Source organism: Plecotus auritus, assembly GCF_963455305.1.
Source record: "Plecotus auritus genome assembly, chromosome: 4".
Lineage (NCBI taxonomy): Eukaryota > Metazoa > Chordata > Mammalia > Chiroptera > Vespertilionidae > Plecotus > Plecotus auritus.
In genome coordinates, this window is record NC_137775.1 from 115,045,970 (window position 1) to 115,064,451 (window position 18,482).

The window sequence follows — 18,482 nt, forward strand, 5'->3', positions numbered from 1 at the left end:
TATAAAAGAAAGAAAGTGGGCAATTAATGTGGTTAAATTTATAATGAAATTCATATACAATTTTGTAAAAAAATAAAAGGATTATAAATGTTTATTTCTCAAAAAATTTATAAACACTTCAAATGGCTTTATACTATCTTAGACTTGAAAACTTTTAAAATATTTTATCTACTTTATGAGTTGATATATGATCATCAATTAATGAAGTCATTTTTATCATAATAAAATGTCATCATTAGAACTGCAGAATTCCAGTCTAACCATTTTCTAAAGAATATGATTGGGGGTATTTTAGGTAGTTAAATATTAAAATGATCTAGCAGAAAATGAGACATTGAAATTATTCATTTTGATTGACAAACTGAGGAAAATGGCTTTGTTACATAAGTATATGTCTATCAATCAATTTTTGTAGATATTACTTTCATTTCTGAGGAGGAAAATGTAAAATTTATATTGTCTTTGTTTTACTTAACTAGTAAATATGATGGTTTTTGACTCTTTATGTTCTAAATGTAGCTGTTATTACATTATCTCCATTAATCAAATTCTTCAAATGATTGTGCATTGTGCATTCTTGTAGGAAAGGCCTTCAGTTATATCATTGTTGTAGTTTTACCTTACCCTTGTCACTGAAGAACAATGTTCTTTTATAATAAAAAAAAAATACTTCTGTTTTAATTTTTTTGTCATAATGGAAAGTACATTGCTATGAAACATGAATTCATCAAGAAGACTGATCACAGGACCTCGTGGACTAGTTGAAAGCTCAGAATGCAAAATAATAGTAGCCACAATCACAGGCTGAATCAAACATTCCAATGATTTGAGTAAAGACTTTTATCTTCATTTTATGAATGAAGAAACTGAAGCTCAAACAGATTATCTGAGTTCCTCACAATTATAAGGGCAAAAAGTGAACTCGACTTCTTGTCTTTTGATTACAAATAGGTTCAACTGCAAGTATTTATTATTAGCTCACAAGAAAAATAAAACTTAACTCCATCCCTCACTATGTGAAAAAAAAATGTTCTATATTCAAATACAAATGGGAACCAACCACCTCTACTCTCTGGTGGGAAAACCTTTGGCGTTGCCTCCCCACGCTTAATATAGTTTTATGTGATTCATTTATGATTATTTTTGTTTTATTTTGTGTTTTATTTCATCTGTTCAGTAACCATCAGATGCTGCAAGATCTGAGATTTCCATATGGATGGGACAACGCTACAATCAAAATCTACTATCAGAAAATATTAACTCTAGATTAGCCTTTCTTTAAGGTGCTTTGTTCCACTTTAGTCGCTAGATGTATGTATTAAATATGCACTGTTCTGAAGAGTCCTAGCCCTTTTCTCCAGGGGAAATTTTAGTTTCCTTATACCACTGCTGTTGCCTTTGTGTTTCTTTCCTAAGAATCTCTAACTCCTTTCACAAGAGAGAAAGGAAGGATAGGGAAGGAGGTGAAGGGAAAAAGTATTATTTTCAGCTTGGCTTGTTCTATATAAATATCATGTCTATTGTATTTAGTATTTTTTAACTTTGTGCTCTCAGGGATACATTTAAGAAATGAACAAATGCCTATAAAAAGGTGGCAAGAATTGGAATAACAAAATGTTATTAGTAAGAACTTTCTCGTGTCAATTACTTTTGAGAAATAAAAAAATCAACATGGTAGGTAATAGTGTAGCTTTGGAATATGTGGAAAGTATTTTACTGTTACTTCCGAGGAGAAAATCCAGGATTCTGTTTTCCATATAATTTTAGCAGACAATCCAGTTAAAATAAGACTTGACTTTTTTATTGAAAACTAAAAGGAGAAAACAAAAATGTATTATAAAATATTTTAGTCTGTTAAACTTTTATCAATTATTTATGATTATTCTGTGGTAGTTAAAATAATGACTTCCTCAACAATAAAGATGTCTGCATATTAATACTCCAACCTGTGGATATGTAAGCTTACATTATAAAAGGGACTCTGTGGGTGTGATTAAATTGAGGAGTTTTAGATGGAGAGATTATTTTGTATTATCTGGATGGGCCCAATTTAATCTCAAGGGAGGGCCCTTATTAGATGGAGCCAAGAAGGTCAGAATTGAACAGGAGGAGATGTGGCTCTGGAAGCAGATGCCACAGTGATAAACAGGGAGCTAAGGAACGTGGACAGCCTCTAGAAGCTGGGAAAGGCAAGGAAACAGGTTCTCTCCCAGAGCCTCCAGAAAGAAACTAAGTCCTGGTGCTACTTTGATTTTAGCTCCATGAAGAAGGTTGCAGAGTTCTGCCCTCTAAATAAGGTAATGTGTGTCATGTTAAGTCTAAGGTTGTGGAATTTTATTGCAGCAGCAATAGAGAACTAATATGTATGTACTCCTTTTTAATTCAATTCCAAGTTCTATTTTCTCATTCTTGTAGCACTAGGAATTTTGTTGATGGCTTTTAAGAAACACCCTGCATGGAAATGGTGGCAGTATGAGATTTCCCTATAATAGTTGAAGAAAATCCTAATAGAGGTCAGTTCTCTAAATCTAACACCTTTAACTTCTCAATGCTATTAAAATATTCCAGGAAAAGAAGTTATAAAGGAAAATGTTCTTTCTTCCTTCCTTTCTACCTTCCTTTGTTCTTTTCTTTCTCTTTGTCCCTCTCCCTTCCTTCCTTCCTTCCTTCCTTCCTTCCTTCCTTCCTTCCTTCCTTCCTTCCTTCCTTTCTTCTTTCTTTCTTTCTTTCTTTCTTTCTTTCTTTCTTTCTTTCTTTCTTTCTTTCTTTCTTTATTTCTTTCTTTCTTTCTTCTTTCTTTCTTTCTTCTCCCGTTCATTCATTCTTTCTTTCTCTTTTAGTATAATCTCAAGAAAGTATAGGTGACAGATAAAAATGGAAAACTAGACAGAAGTCAGCTCATAAAGAAGAATAAATATCACCCTAAGCTTATAGCCCTGATGTACCATAAAATGCTTTTAGGAGGATGGTAACATGATCAACTAGTATTTCAGAAATATCTCTCAGGTAACAATATGGAGACTGAATTATGGAAAAACCAGACTGGGCACAAAAAGTATATTCAGGAGTTCTCAGTAACATTTCAAGAGAGAAGAATAAAGGGTCCAAGTCAAGTCAATAATATTTAATATTGAAAAGACAGGTCAAGTATTACCCCTAATATAGAGGAACTATATATATATATATATATATATGACTTCTGATTCATTTATACATATAGTGAAGAGGAAGAAAGAGGAAAAGTATGAAAGGGGAACTGGTGAAGAAGATGGCAGTTACCAAAATAAGGAATTGAGGCAACATTTTAATGAAAAGATAATAATTTCAATGAAATCTGAGTGTCTCCCAAGAGGGAGATCTGGTAAACAGTTAAATGTGTGGATTTAGAAATACAGATTTGGTTGCCAGCTTAGAAGAAGTCGTTGAATCAGGGTTTTAGATAAAGCTACACAGGATGAAAGATTGAAATTACAAAGATAAAATAGCAAGTAAAGACCTCTGAGGAACACCAGCATGCAATACACAGGGAAGACTAAAGGAATAACAAAAACAATTTTTTTTAAATTAGTACAGGGTGACACGACAAACACAAAATAAGTAAGAAAGAAGTGGTTATAAAGTCCAATGCTACAAGGATCGGGGGAAGAGAAAGAGCAGAAGCTATTGCTGACAGACTGGGAAATAATTGGGTCACTGGTGTTCCTCGGTAGAAGGATCTCAGAGGCTCGGTGAGAATGGAAGTCAGCCTGCAGGGACAAGAGGGCATTTGTAATAAGGAGACCTCAGGGCTCAGCACTTGCACATTTTCTTCTCTCTCCACATTCTCTCAGAGGAAGCATCTGTTCTCATGATTTCAAACACCTCCTACATGCCCGACTCCCAAATCTGCATTTCTGTTCAGATGGCCTGTGAGGATGGACCCTGGAATACAGTGGAGAAGTGAATTGGAGGTGCCACAAGACTGCTCACTAGGCACCTTCTCCTCTTCTTTTCACTGTGGATGATACCATCTATTCCCACAGCTGTAAACACAATTTACTTACTAACAGAACATAAAGCCTAAATTTTCTTTCTTTGTAGGTTCAGCTTTATATATATTAGAGGGAGAGGAAGACGCACGCGCGCACACACACACACACATACACACACACAGAGGTTCTTTGAAAGACTGACTTCTAATCTCTCAAGACTTGATTATAATGTCTCCTGACCATTTTGTTTAAATGTATCCTTCCCTAATATTTTCCATTTCTAAATCCTTTGTGGTGTACACAATTTTCTAATTATTCATATGTCATAATTTGTTACCTATGTTACCGACTATATCTAAGCTTGTTTAGGACAAAGAATTCATCTCTTCCGCTTATAATTGGACATCCTGTATTGTTCACAGCACCTAGTATATGGTAGGTTCTAAATAAATATTTTTGAAATAAACAAATGAGTGAATGAGAACAAAACCAAAACAATGATGATTACAACACATTGGATGCTTACTTTATGCCAAGAACTATTCTAAGCATTTTACATGTATTAATTTTTTAATTGTCTCAACAATCCTATGGAGGAAGAACTATTCTCATTCTAATTTCAATGATGAAAACACTGAAGCAAAGAGAAGGTAAGTAATATGTCAAAGGACACACAGCTAGTAGTGCCAGGATTTGAACCTAGGAAGTCTAATTCCAGAGTTTATACTCTTAATCAGCTTTTAAAATTTTGGAATACTTGAGCGTAAAATGAGAAGTCTTGGGGGACTTTAGTTATTATAGATAGCTCTGGGGTTAATACATGGGAGTCGTTTTGTTGTTGTTGTTGTTGTTGTTGTTGTTTGTGTGTGTGTGCGTGTGTGTGTGTGTGTGTGTGTGTGTGTGTGTAAAGACTTCATGTTTACATGTACAGAATAACATTTAATTAAGGAGAAGTAATAGATACAAGCAAAAAAGAATGACTGATTAACTAGGTGACTGAAAATGGGTGTTGAGTGGGATCTAAAGCAAAGGACCTATTTTTGACAAAAGCATCTTCTTTCTATGAAACAGGAAAAGAAAGAAAGAATGTATTTTAATAAAGATGTTTTTAGATTTCTGAGGAGGGAGTTGAAAATATTTTCTTTCTAAATTATATTTTCTCAGTAAATTTATAGGCAAATTCGTCTGCTGAGGGTGTGGACAGAGGTGATGAAATATAAAGTTGGATGAGAGAAATAAAGTGTACAAAACCTACTAAATGGAATAGAAGAGAAAAGGAAGGTCCCAATAAAACAAAAGATCATGAAATTGTCAAGTTCTCAATCTGCATATTGTCCTGGACTGTTTTTGTCAGAAGCCAGTTCCAGCATGTCAGCAGGGCTGAATCATTTGGAAATGGCTGAGGGCATTTCCCCAAACCTGAAAAGGATGCATAAAATGATTGCTTGCTGCCAGACCGCTAAGGTCTTCTTAATCTATATGTTATTCCCTCCTACTGGCCAAACACTTGAACAGCTGTAGGAAATTCACCAATCTGACAATGGATTCTGTGTACCAAACTCTGGCCTTTGAAGTGTATATCTATCTTGCCTTAGTACAATTTGTGTTAATAAAAAGCAAGGGGTCCTGAGACAAGGAGAGCATAGTTCCTTTAGCTAAGTCTTCTCTGGCCCCCCAAATGCCTTCCAAAATTATGTTTCATCTTTGGACTCTTTAATAATTTACACACAGCGCTTCTCCAGACTCCTGAACCCTTCTAGATGCTGGATCAAGAACACCGTCATTAGTTTTCTTTGACAGTTGTCTGGAGGCTGAGCTAAGAGGCTACGCTGAACAAGGATTATCAGGTATGACAGAAAACAATGAGGCAAGAAGTGACTCTACTTGTGAGACCTTACTGGAATGAGTGGAGCAAAGGCTGGATGTGAACTGGAACAAAAGGTGAGAAAATTGAATAGTCAATGGATTAAAAGATTTAGTCATACCAAAGAGAAAGTATAAATAGTATGAGAGCAAGAGAACTGGAAGGCTGAGAGCTGTGGTCCCAGCCCAGAACATTGGATCCTCTGAAGGCTCCTGTCCCTGGGAAACAAGGTGCTTCACAACCTATCCCCATTGACTTTTATAACATTTTTATTCTTCCTTTCAATTTCTCACATACCTTCTTCCTTAGGAAACCATTCAAAATTGTCATAAGTATCTATGCTTGTTAATACTGATCACTTTCTTGGTGGTGGCAAAAATTCTGCCTTAAAAGGTTTATTGGTAACATGTACTTGTCTATCAACCAGGCTTCCCCCCCCTTCTCAATGGCAAATTATCTCCAGAATTGCAGCTTTAAACATGGTTTTAATCCCCTTTCTTACTGTTTGTAAAATATTTTACAATGACAAAATGGTGGCGATTTTCTTAACTGGAAATATGATGCTTTCATGAGACTTAAAGACAGTGATGCATGGCATACATTGTTTGATTTTTAAACAGTTCCACCATTTTCATTATTTTCACCATCCATGTCACAGTTTGTGTGTCTTCTCTGTCATTGAAACTGAATTTTTAAATATGCAGCCACAAAATTATAGGGAAGACAAACAACTGGCATGGAACCCAAAAGCAATAATCAATAAAGTGAATAAGACTTATAGTAAAATGTATTTATACAACATTTTACAATGTACACAGCACTTTCTTTCTTTTTTTTAAAAAATATATTTTATTGATTCTTTACATAGAGGAAAGGAGAGGGATAGAGAGCTAGAAACATCGATGAGAGAGAAACATCGATCAGCTGCCTCCTGCACACCTCCCACTGGGGATGTGCCCGCAACCAAGGTACATGCCCTTAACCGGAATCGAACCCGGGACCCTTCAGTCCGCAGGCCGACGCTCTATCCACTGAGCCAAACCGGTTTCGGCACACAGCACTTTCTTATGCATTGATCCCTTTTATGATCTCATATTCGATCCCTTATGATTGTGATCTCCTATTTAACACTTTTTATTGATGAGATAACTAAAGTTATTAAAGTAGCACAAAGTTAAAAATCAATTCATCCATGTCTGTTTATCTCTATTTTGGTGTTCTCTTTAAAGTAAAAACTATGCTGCCCTAGCTGGTTTGGCTCAGTGGATAGAGTGTCAGTCTTTGGACTGAAGGGTCCTGGGTTTGATTCTGGTCAACTGCACATGCCGGGATTGTAGGCTTGATCCCCAGTAGGGGGCATGCAGAAGGAAGCCAATCAATGATTCTCTCTCATCATTGATGTTCTATCTCTCCCCCCCTCCACTTCCTCTCTGAAATCAATAAAATATATTTTTAAAGTAAAAACTATGTTAATAATCATAGTGATAATAATGGCATACATTGCTGGTGTGTATAGAAATTTTGCTTTGTATCAGGCACAGAGCTTGGAACACTACCCAGTCTTGCCTTACGTAACCCTCACAACAAGCCAGTGACGTGAGCAGCATTGTTCTCTATGCTCTGCACATCAGAAAGTGAAGATAGTGCATAGGTTAAAGAGCTCTAAAGCAAAGCAAGCATTCAAACCTTCACAGGTCTCACTACTGAGATTTTATTTTGCAACAGAATAATTATTTAAAATGAAGCTGTTTCCATTTCAAATTTAAAAATGTCTTTAAATGATAATACCCAGTGCTGAACAGGGAACAATGCAACAGGCAGCAGCATGAATTGTTGCCAGAGAGGTAAATTTGTACATTTTCATAGCCAAAGGAAATGATCCTTGAGGTGTAAAAACATTTGAAGCATCAAGATGATCATTGAAACATTACTAATAATGATTCTAAAATGTAGTGAACATATGAAATTTTAAATGTATATACCCTCATGGACTCTCTCTAGCATTCTTCAAACTATGACATGTAATTTGCTGCTTACTTTTACTCTGGTCAAAGGGTTTATTACTCAAAACAATCATAAAGTAACTAAAAAGCAAAAACTTTGAAAACAAGGCTAAAGTAAGCTTTTTTCCCCTCTATTAATCAAAAATTTAAAAAAAGAATGATGCATCAAGTGATTCTAATGCAAAAGAAACTATGACTATTAAGCAAGCTATTTTGAGAACAGTGCCATCATGTTATTCATTACCGATACTCTGGCCCCAACTTCCATCTAATCTTACCATTGAACTTATTTAATAAAAGTACACTAAGTAGCATCTAAGTCCTGCACATGTGCAAGACATTTTCATGGAAAAAGTTAGACTTTTAGGAGTGTTGGAAAGCAGCACATGAAAATCTTTCAAACAATAACAGGATATTTCAAATTATCAATGCAAATGGACTAAGATACTCAACCACTTAGGCCAGACCTTATAACAATGTGCTTACAGCAGATAACAAGCCTATTATATTCTCCCCATAAATGTGTGAATACATCATTCTCCCCATCTTTATAGTGGTGTTTTTGTCTTGCCCAAACTTAGAAGCTTGTTTCAAAGTAAATTTCCTAGGAAAACATAAGCGTGGATATATACATGAGCTTGATTTTTAAAAGCAGCTCAAATAATAACGGCAACCAGATTCTCTTGCCTCCTCAAAGGTTTTGTTTGCTGTTTTTGTTGTGGTATTTTCCTTCTCTCAAATTCTTCTTCTAAGAAGAACTATGATTAGTGGCAAGGTCAACTTTTTCTTACAAGTCATTCATGACTTCATTGGTAACCTGATCTCTGAGAAGTCATTTGCTGACAGATGTCTATCATCAACCCTTTAGAAGAGGAAGAGAATATGATGCCTTATTAGTGTTTGCCCAAGTTAGGGTACTGTTTCAATGTAATTGAACTCTATCTGTGAATAGGGAAATGTGTGATTATTTTTTAGCCTATAAATATATTGCCAGCCCTAGCAAGTGGAAAGACATCTCACTCTAGAAAGACAAATGCTGCAATGTGTCACTTTCAAACTTCTCTCACTGGTCCCACGAAAATAGGTACAGATTTCAAATAAAGTTATTTAAAGTAGATTCTGGTGTACAGACACCCACGTCCGCCGAAGATAAATTTTCCAGATAGATTGTCTCCAGTCAATCTGACCACTTACACCTGACAGGCAAGCCAGTCAAACAAGCAGTCACAGTGGGCCAAGAATCTGTCAAAATGGTTTGCTTAACTGGTGATAACTTTTTGACTGACTTGAGCAGTCGAATTAATCAAAACAGTCAAATCAATCTTAGCTCTTCCTGTTTTAGTAGGTATGCCCTGTTTATGTATTTGAAAGGAGTTTTATTAAGTGTCATTGTTTAAAAGAAACAAGTCCAAAAAGTTGTTAGCAAGTCATTTGATAATTAGGGCTCTCTTCAGAGTTGGTCCTCAGCTTCAACACTGGGCAGAAAAGGTTCACTGGACCTGCCTGAGAGGTACAGAGGTAGGCGAGGGGGAGGGGCAGGCTAGAGAAAAGCACCATGGGAGCAGGAAGGACCCATATGCCGAGTTCCTAGCATTTCTTGGTTAGAGGACTGAGACATGTGTCCTGACAAGCGAATAGGCTAGTTATACTTTTTAAGATTAAATTAAAGCTCTTAGAAATAACCTAATGTAGAGTTCGGTGACATAGATATCACTGTTGATAATGCTTTTCTATTCTTAGTGTGAATAGCCTTTTTTGTCAGAAGAAAGATAAGCTTTAAGAATCCCCTTACTTGATTTAAAAATGAGGGTGAGGGCGATTTAATTTCTCAGCTTGCACAAATGACAATCTTGAATTGCAATTTGTTGTTTCAAAAAGCATTGTTAGAACACCAATTGAAATTGCAAGTTTGGGAATTAGCCCACATGGCTTCAAACTTGTGCTTCTCACTGACAATCTACTATGTGCCTGTGGGTTGAATATTTCCCTCTCAGGATGTAATTACCCTTACCTGTACAATGAGTGCAATAATACCACTCAGTTCCTAGGACTGACTGATTACTAAATGACTTCATGTGAGCACAGCACTTTTAATAAGGTAGGGTAAGGGGGATTTGCTGTAGGAGGCATCTGACCACAGATAGATAGTCCAGCTCAAGCTCACCATAACTGTGAGAGCACCTTGTTCAAATAAAGTATTTTAATAAAGAACTAAACTTCTTTTAGACCAGCATCTTATGTTTGTTTGGTCTTGCTTCAATTAATAGTGTCCTCATTTAATATCTTTATTATTTGTAATAACACTAAGAAGCATGTGGCTAGTTTCTAGGTCCCCATCTATGCAGACATTGAGCTAGGTGTTCTACCTTCACTGTCACATTTAATAACCATATACTAGTAACCCAACAAGGTATAGCAGGTTTATATGAAGAAACTGAGTTTCAATCACATTATATAAATGATCTGGGATTAAACAACTGGTTATGACAGATCTTGTTTTGAAACCTTATCGTCCTGCTTTAAAACCCATGTTCATTCTAATTTACCATGTTTCTAAGAGCCTATAATGTAATACATTAATAATATCTTTCTGGTTCTTCAAGGAAAGAAGAGTAGTTGATAGTACAGAGTTGTGACTTCCTAAAGAGAACTTGTCTATCGGACCTCTGAAGGTGTTACAAATAAATCAGAGAAGCCAAAATGATTTAACACTGATCTATCATATTCAGAGCCCATGCTCTTTCCACTATCTATATTGCCACTTTGTGTTCCAAAGAAATAAAGCAAAATGTCTGAAATATAAAACTCACAAATCTCAAAGGGTTTTGGTGGAGCTGGACAGGATTTCAAAGATTAGTTAATTCAGCAAATACAAAGTAGAATGTCTTGTTAATTTTTTAACTGTTTTTATTGATTTGAGAGGAGGAGGGAAAAAGAGAGGGGTAGAGAGATAGAAACATCAACGCAAGAGAAACACCAGGTATCTGCTGCCTCCTGCATGTCCCACACTGTGGATCGAACCCACAACCCTGGCATGTGCCCTGACCCTGAATCTAACTGTGACCTCTCTCGGTTTCTAGACTGACACTCAACCACTGAACCACACAAGCCAGGCAAATGTCTTGTTAATTGAAGATGGCTGTATCATCAATTAATAGCCTTCAAACTAAGCAACTGTGGTAACATCAAAACCTTTCACACTATTTCTTGGCTGATTTTTCTGTCATTGATAGAGGTTGTAATCTGACAATAATGTACAAAAAGCCTAAAAACTCTGAAGGGGCTTGAATGAATGATAACGGGGAAGAGCCCAAGCTTCCAGCTAAAACTCAACATAGGAGAGTATACTCCAATTTATAGGATTAACATCTCAGGAGACTTGCCCTAGGTTAGTTCATCTCTCTGTGATGCTTTATCCTCTAGATGGAAATAAAAACAGTGAACTCTCTTAAATGTGCCCTACGGTCTGATTAAAGATTGAAAAGGTCTCTAAAAATCTACAGCACTCCCAGGAAAAAATGCTAACTATCATTATCATTATTACACCAAATGCCATAATTTGGTCTCCTCAGATTCCCTTTTTATGTAGATTCCATCAAACTCTGACTTTTGACTTTTTGCCTGTCTGACCAAATCTCCAATGACAAAGCAAAGGGAAATGTTGAGGCAATTAGTGGGAAATGGAAGCAATTAATTCCCTTTTTTAGTGGAGACCTGGCCTCTATGAACCAGTTTAACCAAAAATAATCAATGACCTTTCTCTGACCAAACTGAAGCAAATCTACTTGATATTTGTCACTAGTTATCCTTCTACTGCTTCAACATTAATGAGTGTCTTCACTTTGCCCCTTTCTTTTATGAATTGGAGCCTTCTATTCTGGTCCCTTGTTACCACTGCAACTGCTATTTTTGCAAATGTAACACAGTCAAAGACCTCATTATCCATACATAAGCCTAGGAACCATTTTTAGCATCGTAGCACTTTCTGATTTTCCCTAACCCTTCTCTCTTGAACTGTTTTCCTTCGGTGGTATAAAGATAGGCTCTTGTTCAAAATGAATGAAAAAGAACAACAAAGATAAAGTTTAAATTTAAAAGTGGTAGGAAAAATGATTGTATAATTTACCTATGTTTAAGCACCACACAGACCTGGATCCAAGTCCCTGCTCCATCACTTCCTCACTGGTCACCTTGGGAAAGTTAACTATCCTGAAACCTCACCTTTCTGAACAATAAAGATAACAGCTTTTGCCTCAAGGGTATTGTCAGGCTCAAAAGAGGTGATACATGTAAAGCCTTTAGTACCTGACTAGATCCCAATCAATGTTCACTATTATCAACTGGTGGAGAAAAGAGAAAAGATTTCAGGTAATATAGCTGATATTGATACTGATTAAAACTCTTCTAAGATGACTGCTACTCAAGCAAGTTAGCATTTACTGACCCCCATTTATCCCTAGTAGAAGACTTACTATTTTAGTGTATACATTTATTTTGTAAATTATCTCCTACTCGTATATTTTGAAATATCTTTGCTTGCTATTTTGTTGTTGCTGTTTGTTTTGGATTTAGAAAATGGCATCGAGTTTTGTCATGCATTTCACTGAGTGTGTCCAAAAGGACTGAGTATAAGTGAATTTAGACACTACTTAGTATAACCAGTGTTTCATGTTGAAACAAATTAAGTGGCAATAAATTTTTTAAAAATATGGAAAAGCAGAGGGGACCTATAAAGAAAAAAAAATTAAAGGTTACTTCCCAAATTCATTCTGTATTTTGCTCTGAGAGCTCTGTCCTAAGGTAAAATCTTTAGAGGTTGTTTTCAGGAGAGGGTATTAAGGAAAAAAAGGCCAAATATATTAAGCAGTAGTTTATGGTTATCCTTCATGCTCTGAAAATCTATCTGAAATGTGAGATCCTGGATCCCAAGAAGGAGAGAGGTCCTACCTTTAGACTCTAAGCTGTATTTCCAATCTTAGAGCTCCCATATTCAATATAAGTTTGGTATCCCAGGAATAAATTCAGAACTGCTCTTCAGGTACAGCAGACCTAAACTTTAACACTACTAGACTCTTTCTTCACACTCAGTCCAGATCCCAGTCCTTTGCCCACCACACTAGATGCTAGATATTAATTTAACTGAAAATATTCAGCAAACACACACACACACACACACACACGAGGGAGAGAGAGAGAGAGAGAGAGAGAGAGACTTACTCAAAATCACATGGCAAATTAGCAAGCAAAAATGCTGAACTGGCTTCCTATTTCACAGTGTGTTCTATCAGGACTAAGCCAAGCAACCACAAAGAAATGACTAAATCACTTGCAAATATTTGCTTATTCTACTGCTTTGGGAGTCATTCATGTTCAGTGTAAGTACTTATTTCTAGAGTGAAAAATGACATAGTCCATCACCTTTTATTTTCTTATGAAATAGGTTCTATCATATTTTTAGCCAAACACTTGTCTTCTGTTCTTGCCAGGGTGCAACCACTTTGCAAAGTATCACCCCGAGACACATGTTTGTCCTTGCTCTCTTACAGCAGATACACTCTATAAACAAAATATAAAACTAAGGACTCTAGTATGTGTTCCAAATGGACAGAGATATCCCACTAAAACATAGTCAGATCAAGCTATTCCCCTTGTGAAGATCCCAAGCTCTAATCAAAGACCACTGAATGTGCCATGCTTTTTACAACTCCATGCTAGTTTTCGGTTTGATGTCTTTCTCTTACCCTTTTCTTGCCTAGAAAATAGCTGATTATTTTTCAGTATCTTCTTCAACCATCATATCTTTGATGGTTGCAAAACCCCAGACTGATAGAAAATTCATATATACTTTTTTATAGCACTTTCCAGTATGATTAATTGGTGAAATGCAGTTGTTCATTGGCAGGTAATATATCTTACATAACTTATCCTCAAAACCTAGTGTAGCACCCGGTACACTCCTCTACTTATACCTTAAACTTAACTAAGCTTATATAGAAATTAACTAAGTGATTGATCAAGACAAAATCACACATTTTCTACATTCTCCCGAGGATGATGTTATCAGTCATCTCATTTGGGCAGACTCCGCCCCTGACTTGTTTCTACACTTACATGTCTACAATAAGCATTCAAAAAGCTAATAAAAATGTTTTTTTATTTGCAATACAAACTATCGATGTTTTAAAATTTGAGAGCAGAGAAAAAGTAGAGGAGGTTGATATGATTATGGGAAGAACATATAATAGTAGGTATAGTACTGATGGAATGATAAAAGTATCCATTATGTGAAAGGACAATAATAAGCTACAGAAAAGGAAAAGTGATTGACTGGAGAGAAACAATCGAAAGTATAACTAAAGGATTAGATGCCTCTTAGACTACAATTAATTAAGAAACCTAAAAGTTTACCAGAATTTAAAGTCTGATGTTTAAAAAAATGCTGCTTACAAAACTGTTACAAACCTCAGATTGTTCAGTGGGTTCAAATCCATTTGAATTTTTCACAGGATCAAAAGAAGCAAAGAGTATAAACATCTTAGTTGCTGAAAAATTCCCTTAAAGATACTTGATGAGATCATTACCTGCCAAATTTTCAGTGTAGCTGGTACTGATCTAAATTTGGGGGGATTGGGAAAAGATGTTTGAGAGAATGAGTTTTGACAAAAGGGAGAAAAAGATATAGCAAAATATATATGATTAAACAAATAGAAAGTTCTGGCTCAGATTTTTATCTGGATGGAAATATATCTAAGGAAGCTGAATATGTTTCAGAACTTAATTTGTTCATGTGCATATGAACTTCTGTATTGGAAACATGTTCACACAATAAGAAATAAAGAAAGGAACGAAGAGGGGAATGAAAGGATTCTCTGGCCAGTGGAAGAAGCTAGAGAGTGAATCACACTCTGTTCTAGTATGCAGGCTGAGGAGGAGTGTTTCAGGAAAGGCCAGAGATGATTTGAAATATTCTCACATGGGATGAATATGAAGGAGGCATGGGAATCCTTATTAAAACTCAATCTCTATTTCCTAGACTCTTTGCTTCTTTTATTTGAAATTGTTGTGTAAGAATTTTAAATTCTACTTTTGTATTGTTACCTATTCTTTCAAATCTGAAGAGAAAAAAAAAAAGAAAAGTGACAATTACCCCAACCTCTCTCTGTACCCTGAGAGTAATTATAAAATCAGAAAGAAGGGCTTTCTCTCCTTGACCAATCTATTTTTAAAACAGGTTACCTAAGGAAATTCCACAACCTATCTTACTATTTTGCTTTTCAATAATACTAATTCCTCCAGTTTTCTTAATGTTTAACGTAAACTACTTGTAATACATTCTCATACTATCCTATTTTTGTTGATGCAGTTACCTAGGCTTTCTATGCTCCCAAAATAAAATGTAACAGAATCACAAAATTATCTATCATCCTCTAGTCTCATAGGCAAAGTAATATTTGCCAGTTGATATATTGCCAAACACCTCCACCCAGCCCACAGATTCTGTAACTGGCTGGTAATTCACAGCTCTATAAAATAAGAAATACTTCTGTACATTAGTTTCTTATTATGCATTTTTTCTACAAGACTACTGTTAAGCTCTTCCCTCATAGGTTATGTTTTTGAGGACATGTGTGATTCTTTCAGCTTTGCTCATACATCTGCTCTATGCCTCACAGATTCTTCTTTCTGATCTTAATAAATATAATCAGTAAAACCTGCAAAGAAACTATATTTTGCATTATACATTTGTTTTGGTTTGTCTAATAGTAAAAAAAAAATGCCATCTGCTATTTGTAAATATTAACTTTCTGCATCTGTTATCACTCCATTGCTTAATCTATTTTTTCTTCTTACTATAAAATTAATTAAACTTATCTCCATAAAGAATCTGGCATGTCTAGCTGATTTCATATAATTTTATTTGTAAGTTGACTTATAAATAATTGCATTTCCACATGTATCATATATTCATTATTTTATCAATAGCCATTATTCCCCTTGAAATATATTTCATTAGTTTGCTTGGAATTTCTGGATAAGAAATTTTTTTTCAGTTTTTCCTTGCCTTATTTCCTTTGTCGAGCTATTCAAACCACTGTTTTCAAATTTATTTTCTATGTCCACTGTGTTAATTACCATAATTTCAAAAAATTTTACTTGTACGAGAAATGTGCATCATAATTAAAGGCCTCATAATTATTTTGTCTTTCTAGAACTTATAACAAACCCTTGTGCCACAATCATTAAAATTAAACTGGCTTTTAAGAAACATTTTTCAGCTTATTTCATTTTTGACATAAGTTGCAGTTCAACAAAATTTACTCATACATACTTCTTTGGAATGGAACTGAAAACTAAAAATGATTATAATAATAATTAAAACTAAAGAAATAGAAAACATGAAATTTATATATATTCCATTTGCTTTATAGCTAAAAAAATATATTTTAATTCTGAAAATGGATAGCACAAAGTTTGGCTTCTTTAAGATAGCTTCCACCAAAATAATAAAAGATTTAGTACTAATTCAAAAGCTATTCAAAAGTGTAAAACTATGTTCAGATTCATCTAAAATAGAAGTTGAGCAGGATTGACTGAATAATCTTGATAATGAACTCCATATTCTATTTCACTTTGCTTTGTTGATACAGTCTCTGAGCAGGGAAGAATTGTGAAGTTTATTTTAGTCTCTTAAAGTTTAAATAAAGTTTCTAGTAAGTAGCTTACTAATATGTTACCTGAAATGAATTAAAGATTACCTCAGGTTTATTTTTCTCAAAATGTCTATTTTCAATAAGACATTTTAAGACAATATTAAAAGTATGAAATTATTATTCATATAAACAAATATATATAAAATACATGTGCAGATAGGTATGTGTATATAGTCATATATATAACTTTCAAGTCTCTACTCCAACTTTCATTATTATAATTGAAACTATTACTGTAAACAATTATTGCTTTGGAATTCTTGACATCTCCTACACAACCTTTCTGGATCCAAATGGTCATTATAAACACAAAAGAACATTTAACTCCAGGAAAATAACATATGCTAAAGTACTATCTGGTGTTATTTCTGCTATGAGCAGTAATATTTTCCTACATTTAAAAGCCAATGAAATATATATATTGTTAAAATATAAACAGAAATTAACATATAAAATAATATATAAGATGCCATAAAATGTTAAATTATGTTCCAACTTAGTAACTAATTGAGACTATCAAACTGGAAGGAGAAATTGCTTTGGTTATCATGAACTAAAACAGTGATTTCTCCATCTTGGTTAACATAAGACATTGAGTTTCAGATATATTTTACCCAAATTACAGCAAACCACAGTTGACTACTTTAATATCCTGATGCCTAGTGATAATGCAAAATGAAACCACATTTATAAACAAGCCACACATATCAAAGTAAAATAGATATTGATTAGACTCCTTTTCCGCGTTTGTTTAAAGTACAGAAGATTAACTTGCCAGTTTCGTTACCTACCAGCAATGATTGGATTCTATCACTGTTATCACTTCTACAAACAGCACCAAAGTATAACCCCTCTTCCCATAACATAAGCACCATGCCAAAGAGACAACCATCGTAAAAGATCTGACCAAGAATAATTTGGAGTGGTTGAAATCCAGTTAGTAGAGGAAAGAGAAAAGAGAAGTGGCTCATTAGGGCATTTCCTGAACCTTGGTTGGGATGTCAGTTAAGGAAGAAGAAATGACACAGCAGTTTCAAGTAAGGGAAGTTCCTTTCTTTATCTAAAGTATGCTACCAAATTGAGAAACAGCACTCCAACAAAACTACTCCAACACAGTGCTGTGGCCACAGTAAAAGCTCTCGTATATTCTATTATTGCCCCATAAGTAACATTTCTGTCCAGAATATACACAAGCAGTATGTGATTGTTATAAAAATGGACTTAAGATTCCACATTTATTGTGAAGCCTTACATTTAACATTTTTTTAACAAACTGACCCACACCAATTTTCAATTTTAAGAATTCCAGTTTTCTCACCCTATCTGGTTTGGCTCAGTGGAGAGAGCATTGGCCTGTGGACTGAAGGGTCCCAGCTTCGACTCCAGTCAAGGGCACATAGCCAGGTTGCGGGCTTGATCCCCAGTGGGGGGCATGCAGGAGGCAGCCAATCAATGATTCTCTTTCATCAGTGATGTTTCTATCTCTTTCTTCCTCTCCCTTTCTCTCTGAAATCAATAAAAATATATTTTTAAAAAAGAATTGCAGTTTTCTTTAGAATATTACTAGATTTTGAATTTTTATTCAAGGCCATCAAATTTCCTATATTTCGTATAATCACATTTTCCTTACATATAATTTTCCTTTCAATGGGACTCCAGGAAAATATTTATCTTATCCAAGAATATTTTATCTTCTCATATAGATGTAAGGTATGTAATTTAGCTTATAAGATGTCTGATTTATATTATTTTTCATAATGTAGTATTTTTAAGGGACATGAACACTATTTACTCACTGCCTTTACAAATAAATCTTCTAAAGAGGTCTCATTCTATATAGTAGCTATCTGCATGAACTTTAAAAAATCAAAAGGTACAACTTTGTTCCCAAACTATAATTTGTGCTGTGAAAATCTGCCTTCACTTGGTAACA

The 18,482-nt window shown here is 34.9% G+C and overlaps 1 protein-coding gene across 1 annotated transcript in view; it reads right to left on the reverse strand.

The window, feature by feature from the left end:
• The window catches only part of TFEC (transcription factor EC), a gene marked incomplete at its 5' end in the record, with an annotated part of 94,037 nt that extends 76,547 nt beyond the window's left edge, over positions 1–17,490 (reverse strand). The window contains one exon of the mRNA XM_080663895.1: positions 17,341–17,490. Within this exon, the coding sequence (XP_080520021.1) occupies positions 17,341–17,424 (84 nt within the window). The remainder of the gene's footprint in view (positions 1–17,340) is intronic.
• Between the last annotated feature and the right edge of the window lie 992 nt (positions 17,491–18,482).